The sequence below is a fragment of the Fundulus heteroclitus genome, unplaced genomic scaffold (assembly GCF_011125445.2).
Source record: "Fundulus heteroclitus isolate FHET01 unplaced genomic scaffold, MU-UCD_Fhet_4.1 scaffold_99, whole genome shotgun sequence".
Classification (NCBI taxonomy): domain Eukaryota; kingdom Metazoa; phylum Chordata; class Actinopteri; order Cyprinodontiformes; family Fundulidae; genus Fundulus; species Fundulus heteroclitus.
Window position 1 is genome coordinate 96,767 of NW_023397461.1, and position 19,111 is coordinate 115,877.

Sequence of the window (19,111 nt, forward strand, 5' to 3'; positions counted from 1 at the left end):
CTGCATAAGTTCTGCTCTGGACCGAACATTTCCTCTACAGGACAGGAGCCAATCAGGTCTAAAGGGGCCACGTTTTCAGGGGCCTCAGTATCTCATTGACTTCATGCACAACGAGCAACAGGCCCATATCTGTCTTCATTTGCACAATCAGCAACTTCCTGTGGAGCCTTGAAGCTTTGGCTTGAGATGACGGATCCCTGCAGAGGAAGGAGAGGGGAGGGAGGTCAGAGGTGAAAGAGTTTCCAGATGTAGGGACTGGACTGGTTCTGGTTCCTCCTCACATTGTGTTTTATTCATAACATGTGTTTCTGTGAGTGTGAGCTGAGATCATCATTTCTCTGGGAGCAAAAGCCAAAAACTGAAAACACGAAGACGAGATCTAAGGTCTGATCGGGTTAAGAGTTGGACTCAGAGTTAGTTCTGGTCGGGGGCTGATGCTAAACCATCTTCCACATTGTTCTGTTCCATCTATGAACTGCAGCAAGGTTCTGTTCATGCTGAATGAAGGCTATGACCCAACTCTCAGTCCCGGAAGCAACGCTCTGATTTGGATGTGATGTGACCAGACCAGACATAAATGTATTCAGTGTTTTTACTGAAGAGAAAGACCAGGTCTGGATCTGGGTCCTCAGGCGGCTCAGGGTCCATCACAGAGACTCTGCAGCGCCACCTGGAGGGAAGTCTACACAGGTTGTGTCCAGGATGTTGGGGTCTGCAGAGATGTTAGCTGCCATTTTCCTGACCTTTGACCTGTACAGGTCCTGGATGGAGGGAAGGTCAGCCCTAATGACCTGATTGGTCGATGCAGCTTGGACCGGTCCTGTTCTGTGGATAAACAAAACCGCATGGTGACACAGGACAGACCCAATGCTTCATGTGTTTCCCCAGTGAAATCAGGATGCTTGCCTGGGTTGTGTCAATGTGTCACGTAAGATTAAATGGTGATTTTCTCGTTTAATCTGTTTTATATTTAATGCTGCCGTTTCTCTGTCTGTGTCCGGCAAAGAGCAAGGACCAGTTGGAACAGCCTGAGCCATGGGGGCGATGTGACAGCAGCATCAACATCTGTCCGTGTGATAGACGCTCGTTTGTGCTGGTGTGGTCGACAGATTGCTGCTGCAAGGGTTCAGAGTCTGAGCGTGCTCAGTCAGTCTCTGTGGCCTCCAGGTAATTGCTCCCATATTAGCCGGACTCATGGCTTCAGTTAGAGGCTACACCTGGTTGTGGGGGGTGGGGGGGCAGTAGCATCCATGGAAGCATCACGCTTTTTTATATACGTATTATTTAAACACACAAATTGACAGAGCAGGTATACAAGGTAAACTATTTACAGATTTTCACAGACAGAGATCAAGATAGATATTTGGAAAAAGATGTTTTGTTTAAGCTTTTTAAAATTATTGGGTTAGAATGTTGTCTTTTATATATTTTCTGTTAACAATAATTCTTTACTGTTTGAATCTTCAATAAAGACCATGTTTTCCATTTATTTAAATCATTTTTATTAAAATTTCTGACATTTATTTCATCAGTCTGGCTTTACAGGAGCAAAAATGTGTGTGTGTGTGTGTGTGTGTGTGTGTGTGTGTGTGTGTGATGAAGCTCTCAGTGAACGTCTCAATGGAAGCTGGTAGAGAAGGAACTGAAGGAACCATCATGGAGGAAAAACCTCTGCGTGTGATGTACCGCTGACAGACAGCTGAAGTGCTGATATAATCCTACCAATGACTAGAGAGGCTGGACTGAAGGACATCCCTGAAGCTCTGATCATGGCAGCACAGCAGCAGGCCTTCAGCACCAGAGCCACATACCCTGTTTACACTACACTTTTTTAACCGAGCCGAGACCAGTCCGAGCTCGGTAACCGAGATAACTCTTGTGTGTAAACGGTCAGCAGACTGAACCGGACTGCGCTAACTTCAGACCAGTTCCTGAGTAGGTCTCGGCCTGGTTTTTTTTATCCCGGTTTTCTGATAAAGAGCGCATGAGCAGACCGCGTCATCCCCTTACAGTCAGCTGACTGTCCGCGGGGTTTCCGGCGTGTCTGGCTGCACGTCCCGATTCACACTCCATTCAGACAAATTTCAGACATTCATAATAATACTAGCTTCCTTACTGTGCCACACGGTTTCCAGTGATGACTCTGCTTAGTAGTGTGATGAACCTCAGTGTCTGTCGTTGTTTCCTGCGTCTGTAAATCTTTATTAGACCTTTGTTTGTCTTATCCACGTCCCAAAAGCCGACTCTGTCTAATCATAACATCCTGAATGTTACGGGCGCCGCCATTTTGATTTGCTCTGTCCCGCCTTCAATCCCAGGGAGCAGCAGTACCGCAGATCGTCACTAGGAGGCGAGGAGCAACCAAGGAACAGGCATAGTGTGGTGTGTAAACGGTCGTCTCGGCTTGGTTAACTGATCCGAGCTCAGACTGGTCTCTGCTCGGCTCGGTTTAACAAGGGTAGTGTAAACGGGGCTATAGAGGCCCAGATCTACCAGACCAGGTAAGATCCCAGGTGAAGGCGATGCAGAGAGACCCAGAAACCATCCAGCATCTCACAGCAGGGTGTAGGATTCTAGCAGGGAAGGAATACATGGAACGCCATGACCACTGCGCTGGTTTAGTGGACAGAAACATCTGTTCAGAACATCTGGAGACCCCCAGGTCAGCATGGGAGTCACCTGCCCAGGTGGTGGAGAACGACAGAAGATCCTGTGGGACTTTCAGATACAGACAGACACAATGGTGACGGCCAACCAAGCGGACATTGTGATCATTGATGAGCAGCAGAGGAGAGCCGTGGTGATGGATGAGGCCATCAGGATGGAAACATCAGGAAAAAAGAGAACCTGGAGAAACACCAAGAGCTCAGGGAGGAACTAGAAAGAGCCTGGAAGGTAGAGACAACAGTGGTGGCCGTGGTCATCGGAGCAGTCAGAGCAGTAACCCCCCCCCCCCCCCCCCTCTGGAGAAGTGGCTGCAGCAGAAACCTGGAGAAACATCAGACATCTCAGTCCAGAAGATCTGAGGAACAGCTGAGAAGAACCTTCAAGCTCCCAGGCCTCTGGTAGAGGATCCGAACTTGGGAAATGGAGAAGCATCCACCTTTGTTTTAAGGTTCGACCTAGTAAAAAGCCCCGGAGCTAACAGATTCTGCTTGCATGATGTGATTTCAGTGTGTTTTTACAGCTATAACAAACATTATTTCTAGAAGGGTTTTATACACCGATGGGATATTAATATTTGTGTTGTCCGGTCCGCTCATTACCACAAAATATGGTTGGAAAGTGTTTTGTTTAATTAGCACCAAGTGTTTGCTAGCATAGCGCTATTAGTTCCAGGATATCATTAGTGCTACCGATGAGTCAACGGTTCGTTTTAAACATAATGCTTGTTTTCGTTTCACTCCACCATCGTTCAATAGTGCTATGAGTGTTATTACTGCAATAATGTGGAAGATTAATGTTGATTTAATTGTGTTTTGTATAACTTTAGGATTAACCCATCAAGCAACTGATCAGTACAGCGCCCCCTAGCTTCCCAGAAGAATAAATGCATTAATAAAATTGAGCTTCCTAAAGGTTATTGATTTTACTGAGCAAAACATTCTTTAAAATTTTATTTTCTCAAATAATGTTTTGTTTAACTCAGGATTTGCATTGTAAATTGATTGAAACACATACCAAATGTTTTTCTGAATTTGATCTCATTCCACGTTCTTTAAGATGAACTTTGGTTCTCTAACTTTGATCTGCAGTAAACCAAGATTCACTGAATCATTCTGATGATGATCAACTATTTTATTTGTCTTTAGTTTCTTTTGTGTGTACATAGTTCCTTAGCTTCTTTTTATCTTCATTTTGCTTACTAGTTTTGTTAAGTTTCACTAGCCTAGTAGAGAGGATTTATTGATTGAAATATATGTTTAATTCATATTCTGCCCTTAAATTTCAATTAACGTTGAACCGCGTTAGGCTCCTCCAGCATGTTAAACTGTTTGAAGAGCGAAAATTCAGAACAACTGATGATGATAAAAACATTTCAAACTAAACCACCAAGCTAGTTGCTTTTTTACGTTCATGTTCCCTCATTCTGTTTTGGCCACAAAGAGATCTGGTTTGATTTTCACCTTAGTAACGCAAAAGCAGAAGTGTGTACGTATCTCCAGCCAATGGCTCTTTAAATGATGCTGAGAGCACGGATGACATCTGACAGATTCTGATGGAGACATGCATAATGTGAAGTGACTCAGGGCTGAGGTGGAAGCTTGTTATTCTGTGTAAAATAAGATCTGCAGAGCCATTGTTAAAGCTTCTGCTTCCTGTTTGCAGGTCATTAAATCCAACAAGGTCTATAACAAAAACAGGCACTTCCAGGTCTGCTCAGCAGTTGTTGACTTTGTTTCAGTTTTATTTCTAGAGGCCTCCACAGAAAGAGGTCTGATAGAATAGAATTGAATTTTATTGTCATTGCATTGTCAGAGTACAAGCAACGAAATGTGTTCCCTGCTTTTAACCCATCACCCTTGGGGAGCAGTGGGCTGCCATGTGCGGCGCCCCGGGAGCGTTCTGGGGTTAAGGGTCTTGCTCAGGGACCCAGAGTGCAGGCGCTGGGTATTGAACCGGGTACTTGCATCCTTCTCTGAGAGCAAGCACGCTGCTCTAACCACTAGGCCAGCACTCCCCAACAAGAAGCCGATTCTGTCAGGAGTGGAACTCAGGGCCAAGCATTGGATTTCATTCATTAGATGCATCCAATTACATATGAAGACAGAAAGCTCTTCCACCACACTCTATGATCAGATGACACAAACATTCCATGCTATATAGGCAAACTCACTGCTCAACTAAACATTTACCACACAGTACTTCATATAACTTACTGGTACTGATCAATGAGTGACTGGAGAAACTGTACTCGATTTGCTCTCCAGAAACATTTTTATTCTATCTAAAAAAAGTTATTTATTAGTAGTGAAGTTGCTGTCTCTGTTTCCTATGTTACGTTGAAAAACACTTGGCTGATTTTCAAAGCCTGAGACACATGTAACAATAAAAAATCCTATATTAACAGGTTTGGACGTACAGTGTGTGTCGGGTCAGACGGCGAGCTCAACACACGGCAACAGATTTCACTTAAAATCTTCAGATGCCAGACGGGAAATCTTGCGAATCCTGTCATGATCAACCGTAAGTTCAGAGTAAATAAACATGAACGATGGGGGAGAATAATGGCAATAGTCTGTGACCTGATTTTAACAGAGAGAAAACATAACAAAAACAAAAGGCGTTGGTTAAAGAAGCACAGACAATGTGACCGGGGCTCCACGCTTGCTGCACTATGAAATGGAGGCGAGTTGGGGTAGCGGGGCCAATGGAGTTCTCTTGGGTAATCCCTCACCTCACTTTCTGGTCACATTCAACAGGCTCGTTTGTCTTTGGAGGAACACCACACACAGTAGGATATTGGGGCAAGACAATCCAACATGTTGAATATCCCCGATTTTAGGTCGGAGCGGTCCGGACGTTCCAACGAGCGGACTCGATCACTCTTAACACGCCACACACAGCAGGATATTCTCTTAAGATTATTTTAAGGGACACCGATAATCGGCGCCTCGCGTAAAGGGGAGATCAGGGCGAAAATCAGGCTAAAAATCCTGCCGTGTGAGCCGGCCTTTAGAGTGAAGAACTGAATGGGACTTAAAATAACATCAGGTCTAGTCTTATCCTGTGTTGCTTTTGAAAAGGCTCCTGCTTTCAGGTGTATTGGGGCGAAGGATGTGGAATTCACAGTGTTCTGCTGCATCTTGGCTGACATCACTCTTGGCAAAATTTCATCCATCCATCCATCCATCCATCCATCCATCCATCCATTTTCTGACCCGCTTAATTCTTCATGGGGTCGTGGGGGTTGCTGGTGCCTATCTCCAGCGTACACTGGGTGAGAGGCGGGTTCACCCTGGACAGGTCGCCAGTCTGTCGCAGGGCAACACAGAGACAGACAGGACAAACCATTCACACACACACTCACACCTAAGGACAATTTAGAGAAGCCAGTTAACCTAACAGTCATGTTTTTGGACTGTGGGAGGAAGCCAGAATACCCGGAGAGAACCCACGCATGCACAGGGAGAACATGCAAACTCCATGCAGAAATACCCAGGGTTGGATTTGAACCCATTTTTGCAAGGCAACAGCGCTACCCACTGCACCACTGTGCAGCCCCAAAATTCATGTTTTATTTAAATTATTTGATTATTTAAGTATTTACTGATGGTGATAAAAACATTTCAAACTAAACCACCAAGCTAGTTGCTTTTTACGTTCATGTTCCCTCATTATGTTTTGGCCACTAAGAGATCTGGTTTGATTTTCACCTTAGTAACGCAAAAGCAAAAGCGTGTACGTATCTCCAGCCAATGGCTCTTTAAATGATGCTGAGAGCACGGATGACATCTGACAGATTCTGATGGAGGCATGCATAATGTGAAGTGACTCAGGGCTGAGGTGGAAGCTTGTTATTCTGTATTTAAGCATCAACTGACTGTTAGGGAATTTAATCCCTTACACTCCTTTTAGGTTTTAGGAAACCCTCTAAATATTCAGAATAACATGTACTTTCCCCACTGATAACGTTTGACCGTTTTTACCAATGTTGGAGCAAGCAATAAAACCTCTTCTCTTTGTTTTGTATCGTCCACCAGGCCCTTACTCTCAGTTTTTGGATCAGTTGTCAGACTTCTTATCTGGTTTGGTGATAAACACTGACAAGGTTATTATAGTGGGTGATTTTAACATTCGTGTTGACACTGAATGTGATAACCTTAGTGTAGCCTTTAATACTACCCTAGATTCGATTGGTTTTGCTCAAAATGTGCATAAACCGACGCACTCTTGGCTTCATACTTTAGACCTTGTGCTGACATATGGCATTGATTGTGAAGAATTAACAGTATTCTCTCACAACCCTGTCCTATCTGATAATTTTTTAATAACATTTGAGTTTAATCTAACTGAGTTCTCCACCCCCAAAAGAGGGTTCCATTATAGTAGATCTTTATCGGATAATGCTGTATCAAAACTTAAAGAGTCTGTCCCCTTTTTAATATCCTCCGTATTGCAGAAATGCCCTGTAGATGGCAGCAATGTTGTTTCTTCCAATTCACAAATAGATGTCTTTGTTAACGGTGTGACTTCCTCATTGCGTTCTGCATTAGACAATGTAGCTCCCTTGAAAAAGAAGGTGATTATTCACAGGAAGCTGGCTCCTTGGTTTAATTCAGAGCTGCGTTCCTTGAAGCACAATGTTAGGAAATTGGAGAGAAAATGGCGCTCTACACACCAAGAGGAATCCTACCTAATCTGGAGGGACAGTCTATTGTTGTATAACAAGACCCTTCGCAAAATTAGAGTAGCATATTTTTCATCATTAATTGAGGAGAATAAAAATAATCCTAGATTTCTCTTCAGTACAGTTGCCAAATTTACACAGAGCCACAGCTCTGTTGATCCATCCATTCCCTTAGCTCTTAGCAGTAATGACTTTATGGGATTCTTCATAAATAAAATTGATTCCAATAAAAATAAAATAATTGGCATCCTCCCAAACATGATTACCTCGTCCTCAGTAAGTGAGGCAGTGTTGGAGGAATCTTTAGAACTGGTCTCGCTGATGACTGGTGACTGAGCTGCTTGGATAGTGGCAGTTGACAGGCTTAAAGTCTAACTCTTGGACTGAATGTATTTTTACGCAGATGCATTCAAATAGTCACCATAGTAAAGAAATGTATATTATATATGAATTATGTGCGCCGTTTGGAAGTAATTTCGATAAAACTTGCTGTATAAGCGAAAGAGCCTGAACATTCTTCAATCGGGCTGCTCCGGAATGTGACGTCACAAACAGAACTAGTACCGTGCATCCGGCTGCTAACACTACGACTTTCGCTACCTATTTATTACATTTAATTAATAACTCTTACTCTACGTACAAAAAATTAATGAAAAAAATGTCTGATACATCTACAAACTCCACCTCAAGCATCGGCGACTCCGATACCGAATATATATACGAAGAAACAGAGTTTGAACAAGGTGAACCTGAGGAGACTATATCTAACGCTGCCCAAGACATAGCGCCCATGCTCCATTGTAAGTAAACCTCACAATCCTCGCTCATGAAGTGTGAATTGCATAAAACACTTGTCAATGCCGGCAATCCAGTCTTTTCGCGTTTCTTTTACGAATTTATCACATTTCTTTCGGACCTTTTGATCCACCGGCCAAGTATGTAGCGCTACTTTCTGGTCTGCACTAGACCGCGGTGAAGTTGGCTTGACATTGGACATTCAAGCTCTGCGAAGTCAGCGGAGCGTCTTGAGAAACAAAAATCAACTCAGATTTGTTGACGGTCCCACCGCGTATGAAAGGAGGGAGCAGCTGAGAGACGCTGGCTGAAATCGGAGTCCTTCAACCGGATCAACCGTGAGCTAGATCCCGCTGACTCCGCAGAGCTTGAATGTCCAATGTCAAACCAACTTCACCGCGGTCTGCACTACAGCCACCAACTACGCACCTAGAAGGCATTTTATCTTGTAATTAGTTTGCCGATTTTTTTTAAAAGCGCTTGCTCAAAGTAGACGTGGATCAGCAGATTTGGTGTGTGAAAGAATATCCCAGAAAAATTCCATATATCCTTGTTCGCCGTACCGGTTGTACAATGTAAACAATGTGTGTTTCTATGCAAGTTCGCTTCGCGCATTCTCGGTGTTCTTGAACTGACGTCACACGTCGGAAATGGCCGATCGTAAACGGAGGCAGCACTCAAACGAGGAACACCATAATTGGTGTAAAAAATGCGCAATATTTCATATTTAAACTTAATTTGAACACTTTTGATACATGAATATTCAAAGTTTACCTTGTTCTGGAAGTTGTTCAACGGTTTTCAGGAATTTTTTTCAGTCCAAGAGTTAGACTTTAAACTTCAAGTCTAAAACAAAAGACCACAACAGATCGGTACAGCGCCTGCCACGGTAAGGAGGCAGCCCCTCCCTGGACGCGGGTCACCGGGGACCCATTCTGGAGCCAGGCCTGGAGGTGGGGCATGTTGGCGAGCGTCTGGTGGCCGGGCTTTTACCCATGGAGCCCGGTCGGGCTCAGCCCGAAGAGGCGACATGAGTCCCCCTTCCGATGGGCTCACCACCTACCGGAGGGGCCAAAGGAGTCGGGTGCATTGTGCTGTGGGTGGCAGTAGAGGGCGGGGACCTTGGCGTTCCGATCCTCGGCTGCAGAAGCTGGCTCTTTACTGTTGTTATCTTCTGTATTTCCCTGCCTTTATTATTCTGACCGTCTGTATGAAAGGTTATCTGAAGAGACGGGGCTGAATATCAGTGCACACCATACTTTTTATGACTTCCTCTTCATTGAGATGGTCCACTTTGTGTTTTTGTGCACGTATGGAACAGTTTAGAAGGTGTGAATACTTTTGTTAGGGTCTGTAACGTGCCGTGAATGTGTTATTTTTGCTCTGTGTCAGAGGATAGGGTGTTTATCTGCATGGTATGCAGTCAGACGAGTGCTCCGGTACTTCCACCGTAAGATTAAACACCTCGCTTGAATAAAGCATAGGACGTCTGCCACAGGGCATGAAGATGTACGTTTATGCACACCAGCGTGGTAATGATGTTCAGTAACAAGATGCTGTCCTCCCAACGACAGCACCTCCACACAGAGAGCGTTTGAAGCGGACACTAACGACCTGTGCAGGGGTGTTGCTCTCTGGCGAGGATGTGTGGCCAGGATGGGCCTGACTCCAGGGGCCAGGGTGAGCAGCTATATAAGCGACAACGCTGCAGGTTCTCAGCTACTTTCAACCTGAAGAGGTCATCTGAATCTGCATTCCTGGTTATTTTAGCTGCTTTTAGTGTTTCTAGACACTAAAAACCTCCAGCTGGAGGTCCAACTTTAGAAACCTGTTGGTTTCTGCAAACGTCTGACAGTCTGAGTCTTGCTCCTGAGAGACAGGTAAGAATCCAACGGATCTAGAGTCAGAAATAAAGCTTTCTGTTAGTTGGAGTTCTGCTTCTGGTTGTTGTCTGAACTCAGTGATGGATGTCAAACAGTATGTTGGTCCGTGCATGTGTGGGTGATGGACGTTCAGGTCAGAACTCAGCAACCAGAACGCAGTTCTTTCTAAGCCTTTACCATATATGGACGGTAATGTCATGAAGTCTTCGTGCTTTTCTTAAATATTTACCAAATTAAACATATTGCTTGTCTGTTTTTGTTTCAGGATAATTCTTTGTATTTTAAAGAGAAGCAAAGAGCAGTTTTTGTTTTTTAATTCTGGCTCTGGTCAGAACATCCAGTTTCCAGAACAGAAACAGACCTTTATAGGATGGAGAAGATTCAGAAATTAAACTGAGCACAAGGGTGATGATTGGATGCCACAAACATTGCACCATAGTTTCCGCCGTTCCTTATATGACTTGAAATAATAAAGATATAATAAGATAATTGTTGCCTGTTTTATGATTGCTTGTGAATCTCGGCTGTTTGCCTGCAGATCTGAAGCCAGAGCCGGCGGTCTGGGCTGAAGTTAGATGACGGCGTTCTCAGTCTTGCCTCACGCCTTGTAGCGCTCTGTATTTCAGGGGCAGCTTCTCTCCTCCAGCCTCTACAACATGCAGCTGCTGGTCTTCTGACGAGGAGACCTCCCTCCGCTCCTGGAGGATTTCAAAACGCTTTTACTGGGTTTTAAACATTTTTTAAAACTCTGCCCGTTTTCTGACCCGCTGCTCCTGACGATCCAAAGACGAGGACAAAGCTCAGACATGGTACCGGTCCCCATGTTGTGGACCAGGTCACTGCTTCATGTTAGGCAGGTTCCTTCTTTTAAACCTCATCTTTTCCCCTGGCGTTCACCATATGAGCTGTTGGTTTCACGCATATTTTCACTTATTTACTTTTTATTCTATAAGAGCCGGGAAGACATTACCTTTGCAGGTAATATCTATTGAGGGGCCCTGACGCTGCGGTCCGTCATTTCTGACCGTTTCCACTGCCTCCCATGTGAAAAGTGAAGCGTTTCTCCTAGAGTCAGCTTCAAATGTTGAACTTTGTTGGCAAAACCGTGGCATTTTCCATGTGATGTGTTTTCAACAAGGAAACCGGTTTCTTATAGAACTACTATTGTTTAAAGCAGCTCAGGAGTTCTGAGTTGTGGTATTAAAGCCTCATCAGTGTTTCAAAACCGCTTTCACAGCTGGTTCTGTTCCAGACCAGTTTTCCTCCTGTAATCTGGACTTTTTATGGCCGTCTAATTTGGATCTAATCTAATCAATGAATACATTTCTTCCTACAGACAGAACTCAGAGCAACTGAAGGTTGCTCCATCTTTAAATGGCTGCCAGTGAGCCATTACCAGCTGGGGTGTATTTTCCCACGGGTACATTTTAACGGATGGAGGTTATTTCCGAGCATCCTTTGTCTCAGCAGCTGAGCAGTGATGTGCGGCGGTTTCTTCTGCCTGTCATCTAATCTGCATAAGGCGGACTGCTCTCCACCATCAGAGGCTCTCATTTATTTGGTCTAACTTTGACTGAACAAGGAAACAGTTTAATTTCACAGCAGAAAATGTTGTTCCTGTTATGTTTATGTCGGGTCTCTGAGTCAGAGGCAAATCTAAAATAAAACAAATAAAAAATAAATAAATGAAAAAGCAATATAGAATATAAAGGCAGTGAGCGACATACAGGTAATAACAGAAATAAAGAGGCAGAAAAGGGTCTGACCTCACAGAGTTCGTTTTCAGGTGAACAGCGGATCTGATCAGCATCTGCATGACTCTACTGGAATTAATCCTTTTGTTTGGTGCTTGTGATGAATTATGTGGATAATTGAATTTCTGGAGGATTTCTTCTTTCAGGATGTCAGAGCTTTTAGCTTTTTCTCGTATGTCCTTGCTGCTGGTTTGGGTTCTACTCCTTTCTGCCATGACGTCTGGCTTCCCTCAGCCTCGGCTGCCTCTCAGGTATTTAGTGGCTCCCAGGTGGAATATTGTAAAATGATTTTATCCCTCATTCCAGCCTGACCACACATTCTGTGACATCTTCTGTGATCCTAGAAGTTCTGATGATCCACAGAGAGACAAGCTGGATGACTGGGAGGTGCTGTTTCCCTCCATCTCCCTCCATGACTGGAACCTCCAGATGATGTCGGCGCCAGGCCTGAGAGCGGCGGCGGCGGACAGCAAGGCCGGTCTGATGGGGGAAGCTTGGCTGTTTGCTCCAGAGAGGACGGAGGCCAGGTAGCTGAGCTCAGGGCTCTCAGTCCCGCTTTTTCATCTAACCAAACCAGAAACTTCCCTGGTCTGTAGTTATTTATTATTACAAACTTGTTCAGATGTTTTGTTTTAAGTTTTCAGAGGATTTCTATTTTTATTTATCTATTTGTGAAAGGGACGATGCATTTTCATCAACACAACATAAATATGTGGGATTATAGCTAATTTCAATCTCCTGTCCGTCAGCAGAAAAAACAACAAAATGCTGAAACCTAAAAAATGTTAAACATCATTACTTTATGCACATGTGCATACACACGCTTAGAGAAAAAAAACACGCATTTGCACATATAGATCCATCCATCATGTATGCTGTCTTATCCGTGCCAGAGGGGTAGCGGTGCACAGAACACGCCTCTGTCGTATGTTCAGATGTTAAATACTCTTTAATATAATTCTGGTCACCTCTCTCCATGCACTCTGCTCCCTCAGCCGTGCCAAACAATACAAACATATTTTCCTTTTTATGTATCTAATCTTTCCCAATAAACCTAAAAAAATTTAAGCAAACCAAAAGCAGGAGGTGAAAGACGCCACCTGGTGGCCGCATTTAGACATTACCTGCAGAATTTCCTGTTCATTTCCTTCTTTGTCCACATTTCTTTTTCTTTTTATATTACTTATTATATTAATGATACGTTTTTCTTATTTCTCTAGTGACTTTCTTTCTAAGCGAGGTAAAAATCTGTAATTTTTGTCTTTTCATGCACTCAGACCACTAACTCTGCTCCTTTTATTTCCTCACTGAAATAAACGGCCTCTAGGGAAACTCGCAGTCAGAGTTAGACTTGAACACTTTGATCTAAAGAAGGCAGAAACATGATTACGAGCGCTGAGCCGCACAAAGGAATTCAGCAGTATTTGTCTCTTCAGCGACACCTGACCCCTGAACCAGGCACGGCCCCCAGAGGACGGTGGCCCCTGCAGGGAAAGAAGGGTCACCATGGGGGCGTTATCTGTTTTACTGCCTGTTCCTCTGTGGGGTGTCAGCTAAATGCACACATCTGGATCACTGCTATTCCAGCAAGAACTCCATAAGGCCTGTTTCTAATTAGACCAGTTTCAACTTTTACCCAATTTAAACAACAAACTAGAACATTGCTTTCTGAATCCTAATGTCAGGGTTATGTCAGGGCGGGGGGGGGGGGGGGCAGCCTGTCGTTATGAGAGGGCAGGAAGTGGAGTTTTAAATACGTCAGAAGAGTTATAGATGATAAACTGAACTTTCAGCTAAATGATGATGCTTTCACAGGAAGGCTAGACAGCGTCTCTCTCCTTAAAGAGTTTAATGGTGGCAGGCACACCTTGTGTTTAGGGCATAGGGCACTTATTGAGGGTCCTGTGGTCTCCTGGTGTGGAAACCTTTCAGTCAAAGACAACCAGCTGAATCGCGTAGGCCAGTAAAACAATTTGTCTTCAGCAAATCCATCACCTCACTTTACTTAAAAAGGCTTTGAGGAACAAAGGGATATAGATCTAGTAGAACCCTGCTCATCCATGCAGTCGTCCTGTCAGAGGGTGACGGCCCGTTAACCAATAAAACAGGAATAAAAACTCCTTTGTTCCCTCTGCTGTGACCTGAATAAGGAATGCTCTAATCCCTGTGGGTCTCACTACATTCATTCACATTTTTATGGGACGGTTTTAAGTGTGTTAAAAATAGTTTTTTAGTGACGCTGTTCTTTAAATGATGTGTCTTTATGTATGAACCGTCACCAGAAGTCAAAGATGAATCTGCATCTCAGGAAATGTGCTGGACAATAAAGTTTTTCATGTCTTTAGATTTCAGTGCCGTTTCAGAAGCAGAATCTTTGATTGATGAAGAGCCGCATTTGCAGGCGCTGTTCATCCAGTTTCTGTGGCCTAAACCTTTCATCCTTATTTTTTAACTCATATGAAGAACAGGAAAGGAATTGGAAAGCTCCTCTGGACGGGTTCTGATTGGTTTCGTCTCTTCAGTCTGCAGCGGTTCAGGTGAACTCAGCAGAACATGGCGGATCACCCAGTTTAACGATGGCGATGGGAACAGCCCGTGTTGTCACAGGTAAAGCTGGTGGCTCCACTGTGCAACGGTTCTGCTGATACGGCTGAGTTTACCTGAACCAAGTCTCTCAGAGAAAAGAAACGCTTCAACAAAGAACCCGTCCAGTTTATTTATGTGTCTCCCTAAATTATTGAGCCGTAAATGGATCACACGCTTCGTCTACCCTTGTAGAAATGATCAGCCAAGTGGTGTCATTCATTACAGCTTCCAGATTAATCATTTCACTTTTAGGCAGCTGCTCGGGTGCTTAATTAAAAGGACAAACTGCTTCCTGGATCATTTTCTTAAATAAAGTAGCAGCTTGGGGTCAGACAGACCATTATTCTGCCATTACTGAACATGTTTCTGATGATTTATTTATCCTAGGAGGTGTTTGGATCACCTGTACCAGTTAATGTTAATCGCTTTGATTTATCAAACCAGATTATATTAAGATCTAAAATCAAAAAAATGAAATGAGCCTGAAGGTTTGAAGAAAATGTGACACAAAAATACTTTTTCTAGTTATTTTCACCTGTTGATTCAGTTCAAAAGATCCTTTAGCTGGACCATAGGTGGCGCTGATGAGTTTACTGGACAGCATTGGAACAAATGGACCCACATGAGTGTAACAGGGCCAGGATTGCCCTGGTTCTGGTACGCACCCACCCCTTAAGGTGTTTCTAAGTTTCACTTTAAAGTGAATTTAGCTCTTTTTATCTCTTAGCCAAAACTAGAGCAGCTGGAATGAGCAACTTTGGATCAGTGAGTCTCAAGGATTTATTAGATTTTCCCCATGTGGATCAGTTGTCTTTAGTTCCTACAGCAGCGGACAGCTCTGATTCTTCATGTTAATGACATTTTAACACGCAGACTGCTTCTTTGTGAAATTACCCGACCAGAACCTGGATTTCTCCGCAGCTCCGGGAGACTCCAAAGACACAACGAGGACTTAAGAGCTAAAACGGGGGGATTTGTCCGCTTTCCTGTGTGAACGTTGTCCTCTAACTCAGACATGTTTGAGGAAATGTAGAGTTGAAGATGAAGGTGAACTCTTGGTGGTTCTGTTCTGTGAATGTTGTCTCCAGTGTGGAGGGCGTCTGGCCCAACGAGTGGGCCTCAGAAGGAGCCCGGCTGATGAAGAGGAACATGGTGGTGGCCGACGACGCCGCCTTCAGGGAGAAGAGCAAACTCCTCACGTCCATGGAGAGACAGAAGTGGCTCAACTCCTACATGCAGAAACTGCTGGTGGTGAACTCCTGATGGTGGGGACCTCCTGAAGGCGGTGACCTCCTGATGGCGGGGACCTCCTGATGGCGGGGACCTCCTGATGGCGGGGACCTCCTGATGGCGGGGACCTCCTGATGGCGGTAACCTCCTGATGGCGGCTGCTTCGCAGCAAAGTTCAGGTCTGATCTTCAGGGAAACCTCCAGATCAATGTCAGACATGTCTTCAGTGGTAAACAGGTTTTTGTTTGTGTTGCTGGCAATAAACGTGGACATTAATAAAAATACGAGATGTTTGTGATGCTTGTAGACACGATGGTTCTGTCAGCGAATGGCTGATCCAGCTGGGAACGGCTTCACATTTCAGCCCTTTCTATAGAAATGTGTTCTTTCTGCTCCTACAGCCTTAGAATCTCTTCCTGAGACAAGCGGACCAAGCAACACCAGAACCTGTGGAGCTGGGCTGAAACAGAAATTCTGATCTAATAAATCTGGCAGAAGCTCCTTTATGAAGAGACATTGTCATTAAATTCCAACTTTAATCTACATCCTGGGTTTATTTATGGGAGACGGTAACACCAGTCTCCTTCCAGTTGGCTGAAACAAGTAGAAAACGGCTGTTAGCCCCTAGAACTACGTTCAGTTTATTCAATGTTTCAGCTGCAAAACGTTGCATTTAATCCTGCAGACGCTTCTGGCTGATCTCAGACCAGGTTTGATGTCTGAAGGTTCACTGTTGCAGGAAGTGATGGAGGAAAACCACCGCATAGTTCAAGCTGAGCAGATTTGACAGCAGCACAAAGCCAGAATGCTGTTTGTTGTTCATTTATAAAGTTGCATCTCAATTATGATGCTGCCATCACTTCCTGTTTGCGGTAAGGTGTATTGTGTCACTTCCTGTTGTCACAGTGAGAATTACAGTTTTGGTGTTCCAGACTCTCTCGCTTTTATCTTTAACCTCTTTGCTTTAACATCTGTTTTTAACACATAAGCACTTTTAAAACATTCTCTGTTGCTGCATTTCACGTTTGGGAACTCCTCGTGTTTCACACGGTTTGCTTTTCTCGGCGTGGTAAAAGGGCGCTAGCCTAGCTTTAGCCTAGCCTAGCTTTAGCCTAGCCTAGCTTTAGCTCCACAGTGGCTTCCCCCTTACTCTCTCCTCCGCTTATCTGTCTCTGTCTAAGTCTCCCCTTATCTCCTGCTCTCTGTGTCAGATGTTCAGTTATTCCTCTGCCTCCTTTAGTGATAATGCTACTTGTAATAAATGTAGTGTTTTTGTAGCTTTGGAGGTGAGGGTGTCAGAATTGGAGTCCCGGCTCCGTGCTATGGAAAGACCAGCTGATAGCCCCTTTGCTAGCGCGGAGCCACATAGAGTTACTTTATGTAGCAATCCTCCAGCAGCACCAGCCGGGTAACCAGGCCGGCTGGGTGACGGTTCGTAGGAAGCATAGCTCTAGATTTCAGCCCCCAGTTCACCACCAACCCGTCTGCGTTTCTGTGACCCTGATTATTGGGAGCTCAATAGTCAGAAACGTGGCACTAGAGACACCAGGGACCATAGTTAAATGCCTGCCAGGGGCCAGAACGGGCGACATAGAATCTTACCTGAAACTACTGGCTAAGGATAAGCGTAAATACAGTAAGATTGTTATTCACGCTGGCGGTAATGACACCCGATCACGCCGATCAGAGGTCACTAAAGTTGGTGTTGCTTCGGTGTGTGAGTTTGCTAAAACAATTTCGGACTCTGTAATTTTCTCTGGTCCCCTGCCTGATCTGACCAGTGATGACATGTTTAGCCGCATATCATCATTCAACCGCTGGTTGTCTAGGTGGTGTCCTGAAAACGACGTGGGCTACATTGATAACTGGAGAACTTTCTGGGGAAAACCTGGTCTGATCCGGAGAGACGGCATCCATCCTACTTTGGATGGTGCAGCTCTTCTTTCTAGGAATCTGGATGGATTTATTAGTTCTCCTAAATGCTGACAACCCAGGGTCCAGACCAGGAAGCAGAGCCGTAGTTTAACACACCTCTCTGCAGCTTCTGTACTGTTACCCACCCATTATCCTATTGAGACGGTGTCTTTCCCACGGCCAAAACTTAACAGATCAAAAACTGATCTAAAAGGAACAAATCATAAAAATCTAATAAAAATCAATATGGCTCACCTTGAAACAAAAAATACGTTTTTGGATGAGTTGTCAGACTTCTTATCTGATTTGGTGTTAAATACTGATAAGGTTATTATAGTGGGTGATTTTAACATTCATGTTGACACAGAATGTGATAACCTTAGCTTAGCCTTTAAAACTATCCTAGATTCAATCGGTTTTGCTCAAAATGTGCATAAACCGACACGCTCTTGGCTTCATACTTTAGACCTTGTGCTGACATATGGCATTGATTGTTAAGAATTAACAGTATTGCCTCACAGCCCTGTCCTATCTGATCATTCTTTAATAACCTTTGAGTTTAATCTAACTGAGTTCTCCACCCCCAAAAGAGGGTTCCATTATAGTAGATCTTTATCGGATAATTTAAACTTTAAAGAGTCTGTCCCCTTTTAATATTGCCAGTATTGCAGAAATACAGAAATAGACACCCCGTCTACTTTTAGGACTAATCATAAAACTTTCCATTGTGACAAAGCTTCTAGTCAGAGTGGCTCATGTTACCCTGAGCTACCTCTATAGTTATGCTGCTATAGGCTTAGGCTGCTGGAGGACATCAGGATCTATTTCTCTCACTCTGCTGAGTTCTCCTACTGTTCTCCAGTCTACTGTTCTCTAGTTTTGCATTGCATTGAAATGACTGTTATTTCAGCTTTTAACGTTTTGCTCTCTCTTTTTTCTTCATAGAAGGTACACCTGGTCTGACGTTCTGTTAACTGTGACATCATCAGGGGAGGCAGATCATCCTCTATTACCATCTACCATAGAAAGTACTCCTGGGTCAATGTGAGCTTCTGTGCTTTCTGTGTCTCTGCTCTGTCTTCTCTAACATAGAAAGTACTCCTTGGTCAATGTGAGCTTCTGAGCTTTCTGTGTCTCTGCTCTGTCTTCTCTAAGCCCCAGTGGGTGGAGGCAGATGAGCGTTCACACTGAGCCTGGTTCTGGTTCTGCTGGAGGTTCTCCTCCCTGTTAAAGGGGAGTTTTCCTCTCCACTGTCGCTTCATGCATGCTCAGTATAAGGGATTGCTGCAAAGCCATCAACAATGCAGACAACTGTCCACTGTGGCTCTACGCTCTTTCAGGAGGAGTGAAGAAGACTTGATGCAATCAACTGGGTTCCTTCAGATAAATGTTTTGACCAATGTGTATAATCTGATTGAATGTGACTTTGGAAAAAGCCTTGAGATGACATGTTTAATGAATTGGCGCTATATAAATAAAACATAATCATTTTTCAGGAATAGAATTCCTAATATTCTAAGAATCCACACAGGATCAGGTTTCAACATTTATTTCTGACTATTTAAATGGTAACTCACCCCCAAATCAACTATTTTGCC

At 44.0% G+C, this 19,111-nt stretch overlaps 1 protein-coding gene across 2 annotated transcripts; it reads left to right on the plus strand.

Annotated features, from left to right (window-relative positions):
- Positions 1–1,025: 1,025 nt before the first annotated feature.
- On the plus strand, positions 1,026–15,940 carry pth2 (parathyroid hormone 2). 2 transcript variants are annotated; one of them, XM_021310377.2, is made up of 4 exons: positions 1,026–1,167; positions 11,930–12,034; positions 12,128–12,310; positions 15,458–15,940. In XM_021310377.2, the coding sequence occupies exons 2-4, from the start codon at positions 11,931–11,933 to the stop codon at positions 15,630–15,632; spliced, it is 462 nt and encodes a 153-aa protein (XP_021166052.2). In that variant the 5' UTR covers positions 1,026–1,167; position 11,930; the 3' UTR covers positions 15,633–15,940. The 2 variants fall into 2 exon arrangements, with proteins under 2 accessions (XP_021166052.2, XP_012707594.2); XM_012852140.3 differs by lacking the exon at positions 1,026–1,167 and adding an exon at positions 9,885–10,026 and having other exon boundaries at positions 15,458–15,939.
- Positions 15,941–19,111: the final 3,171 nt, after the last annotated feature.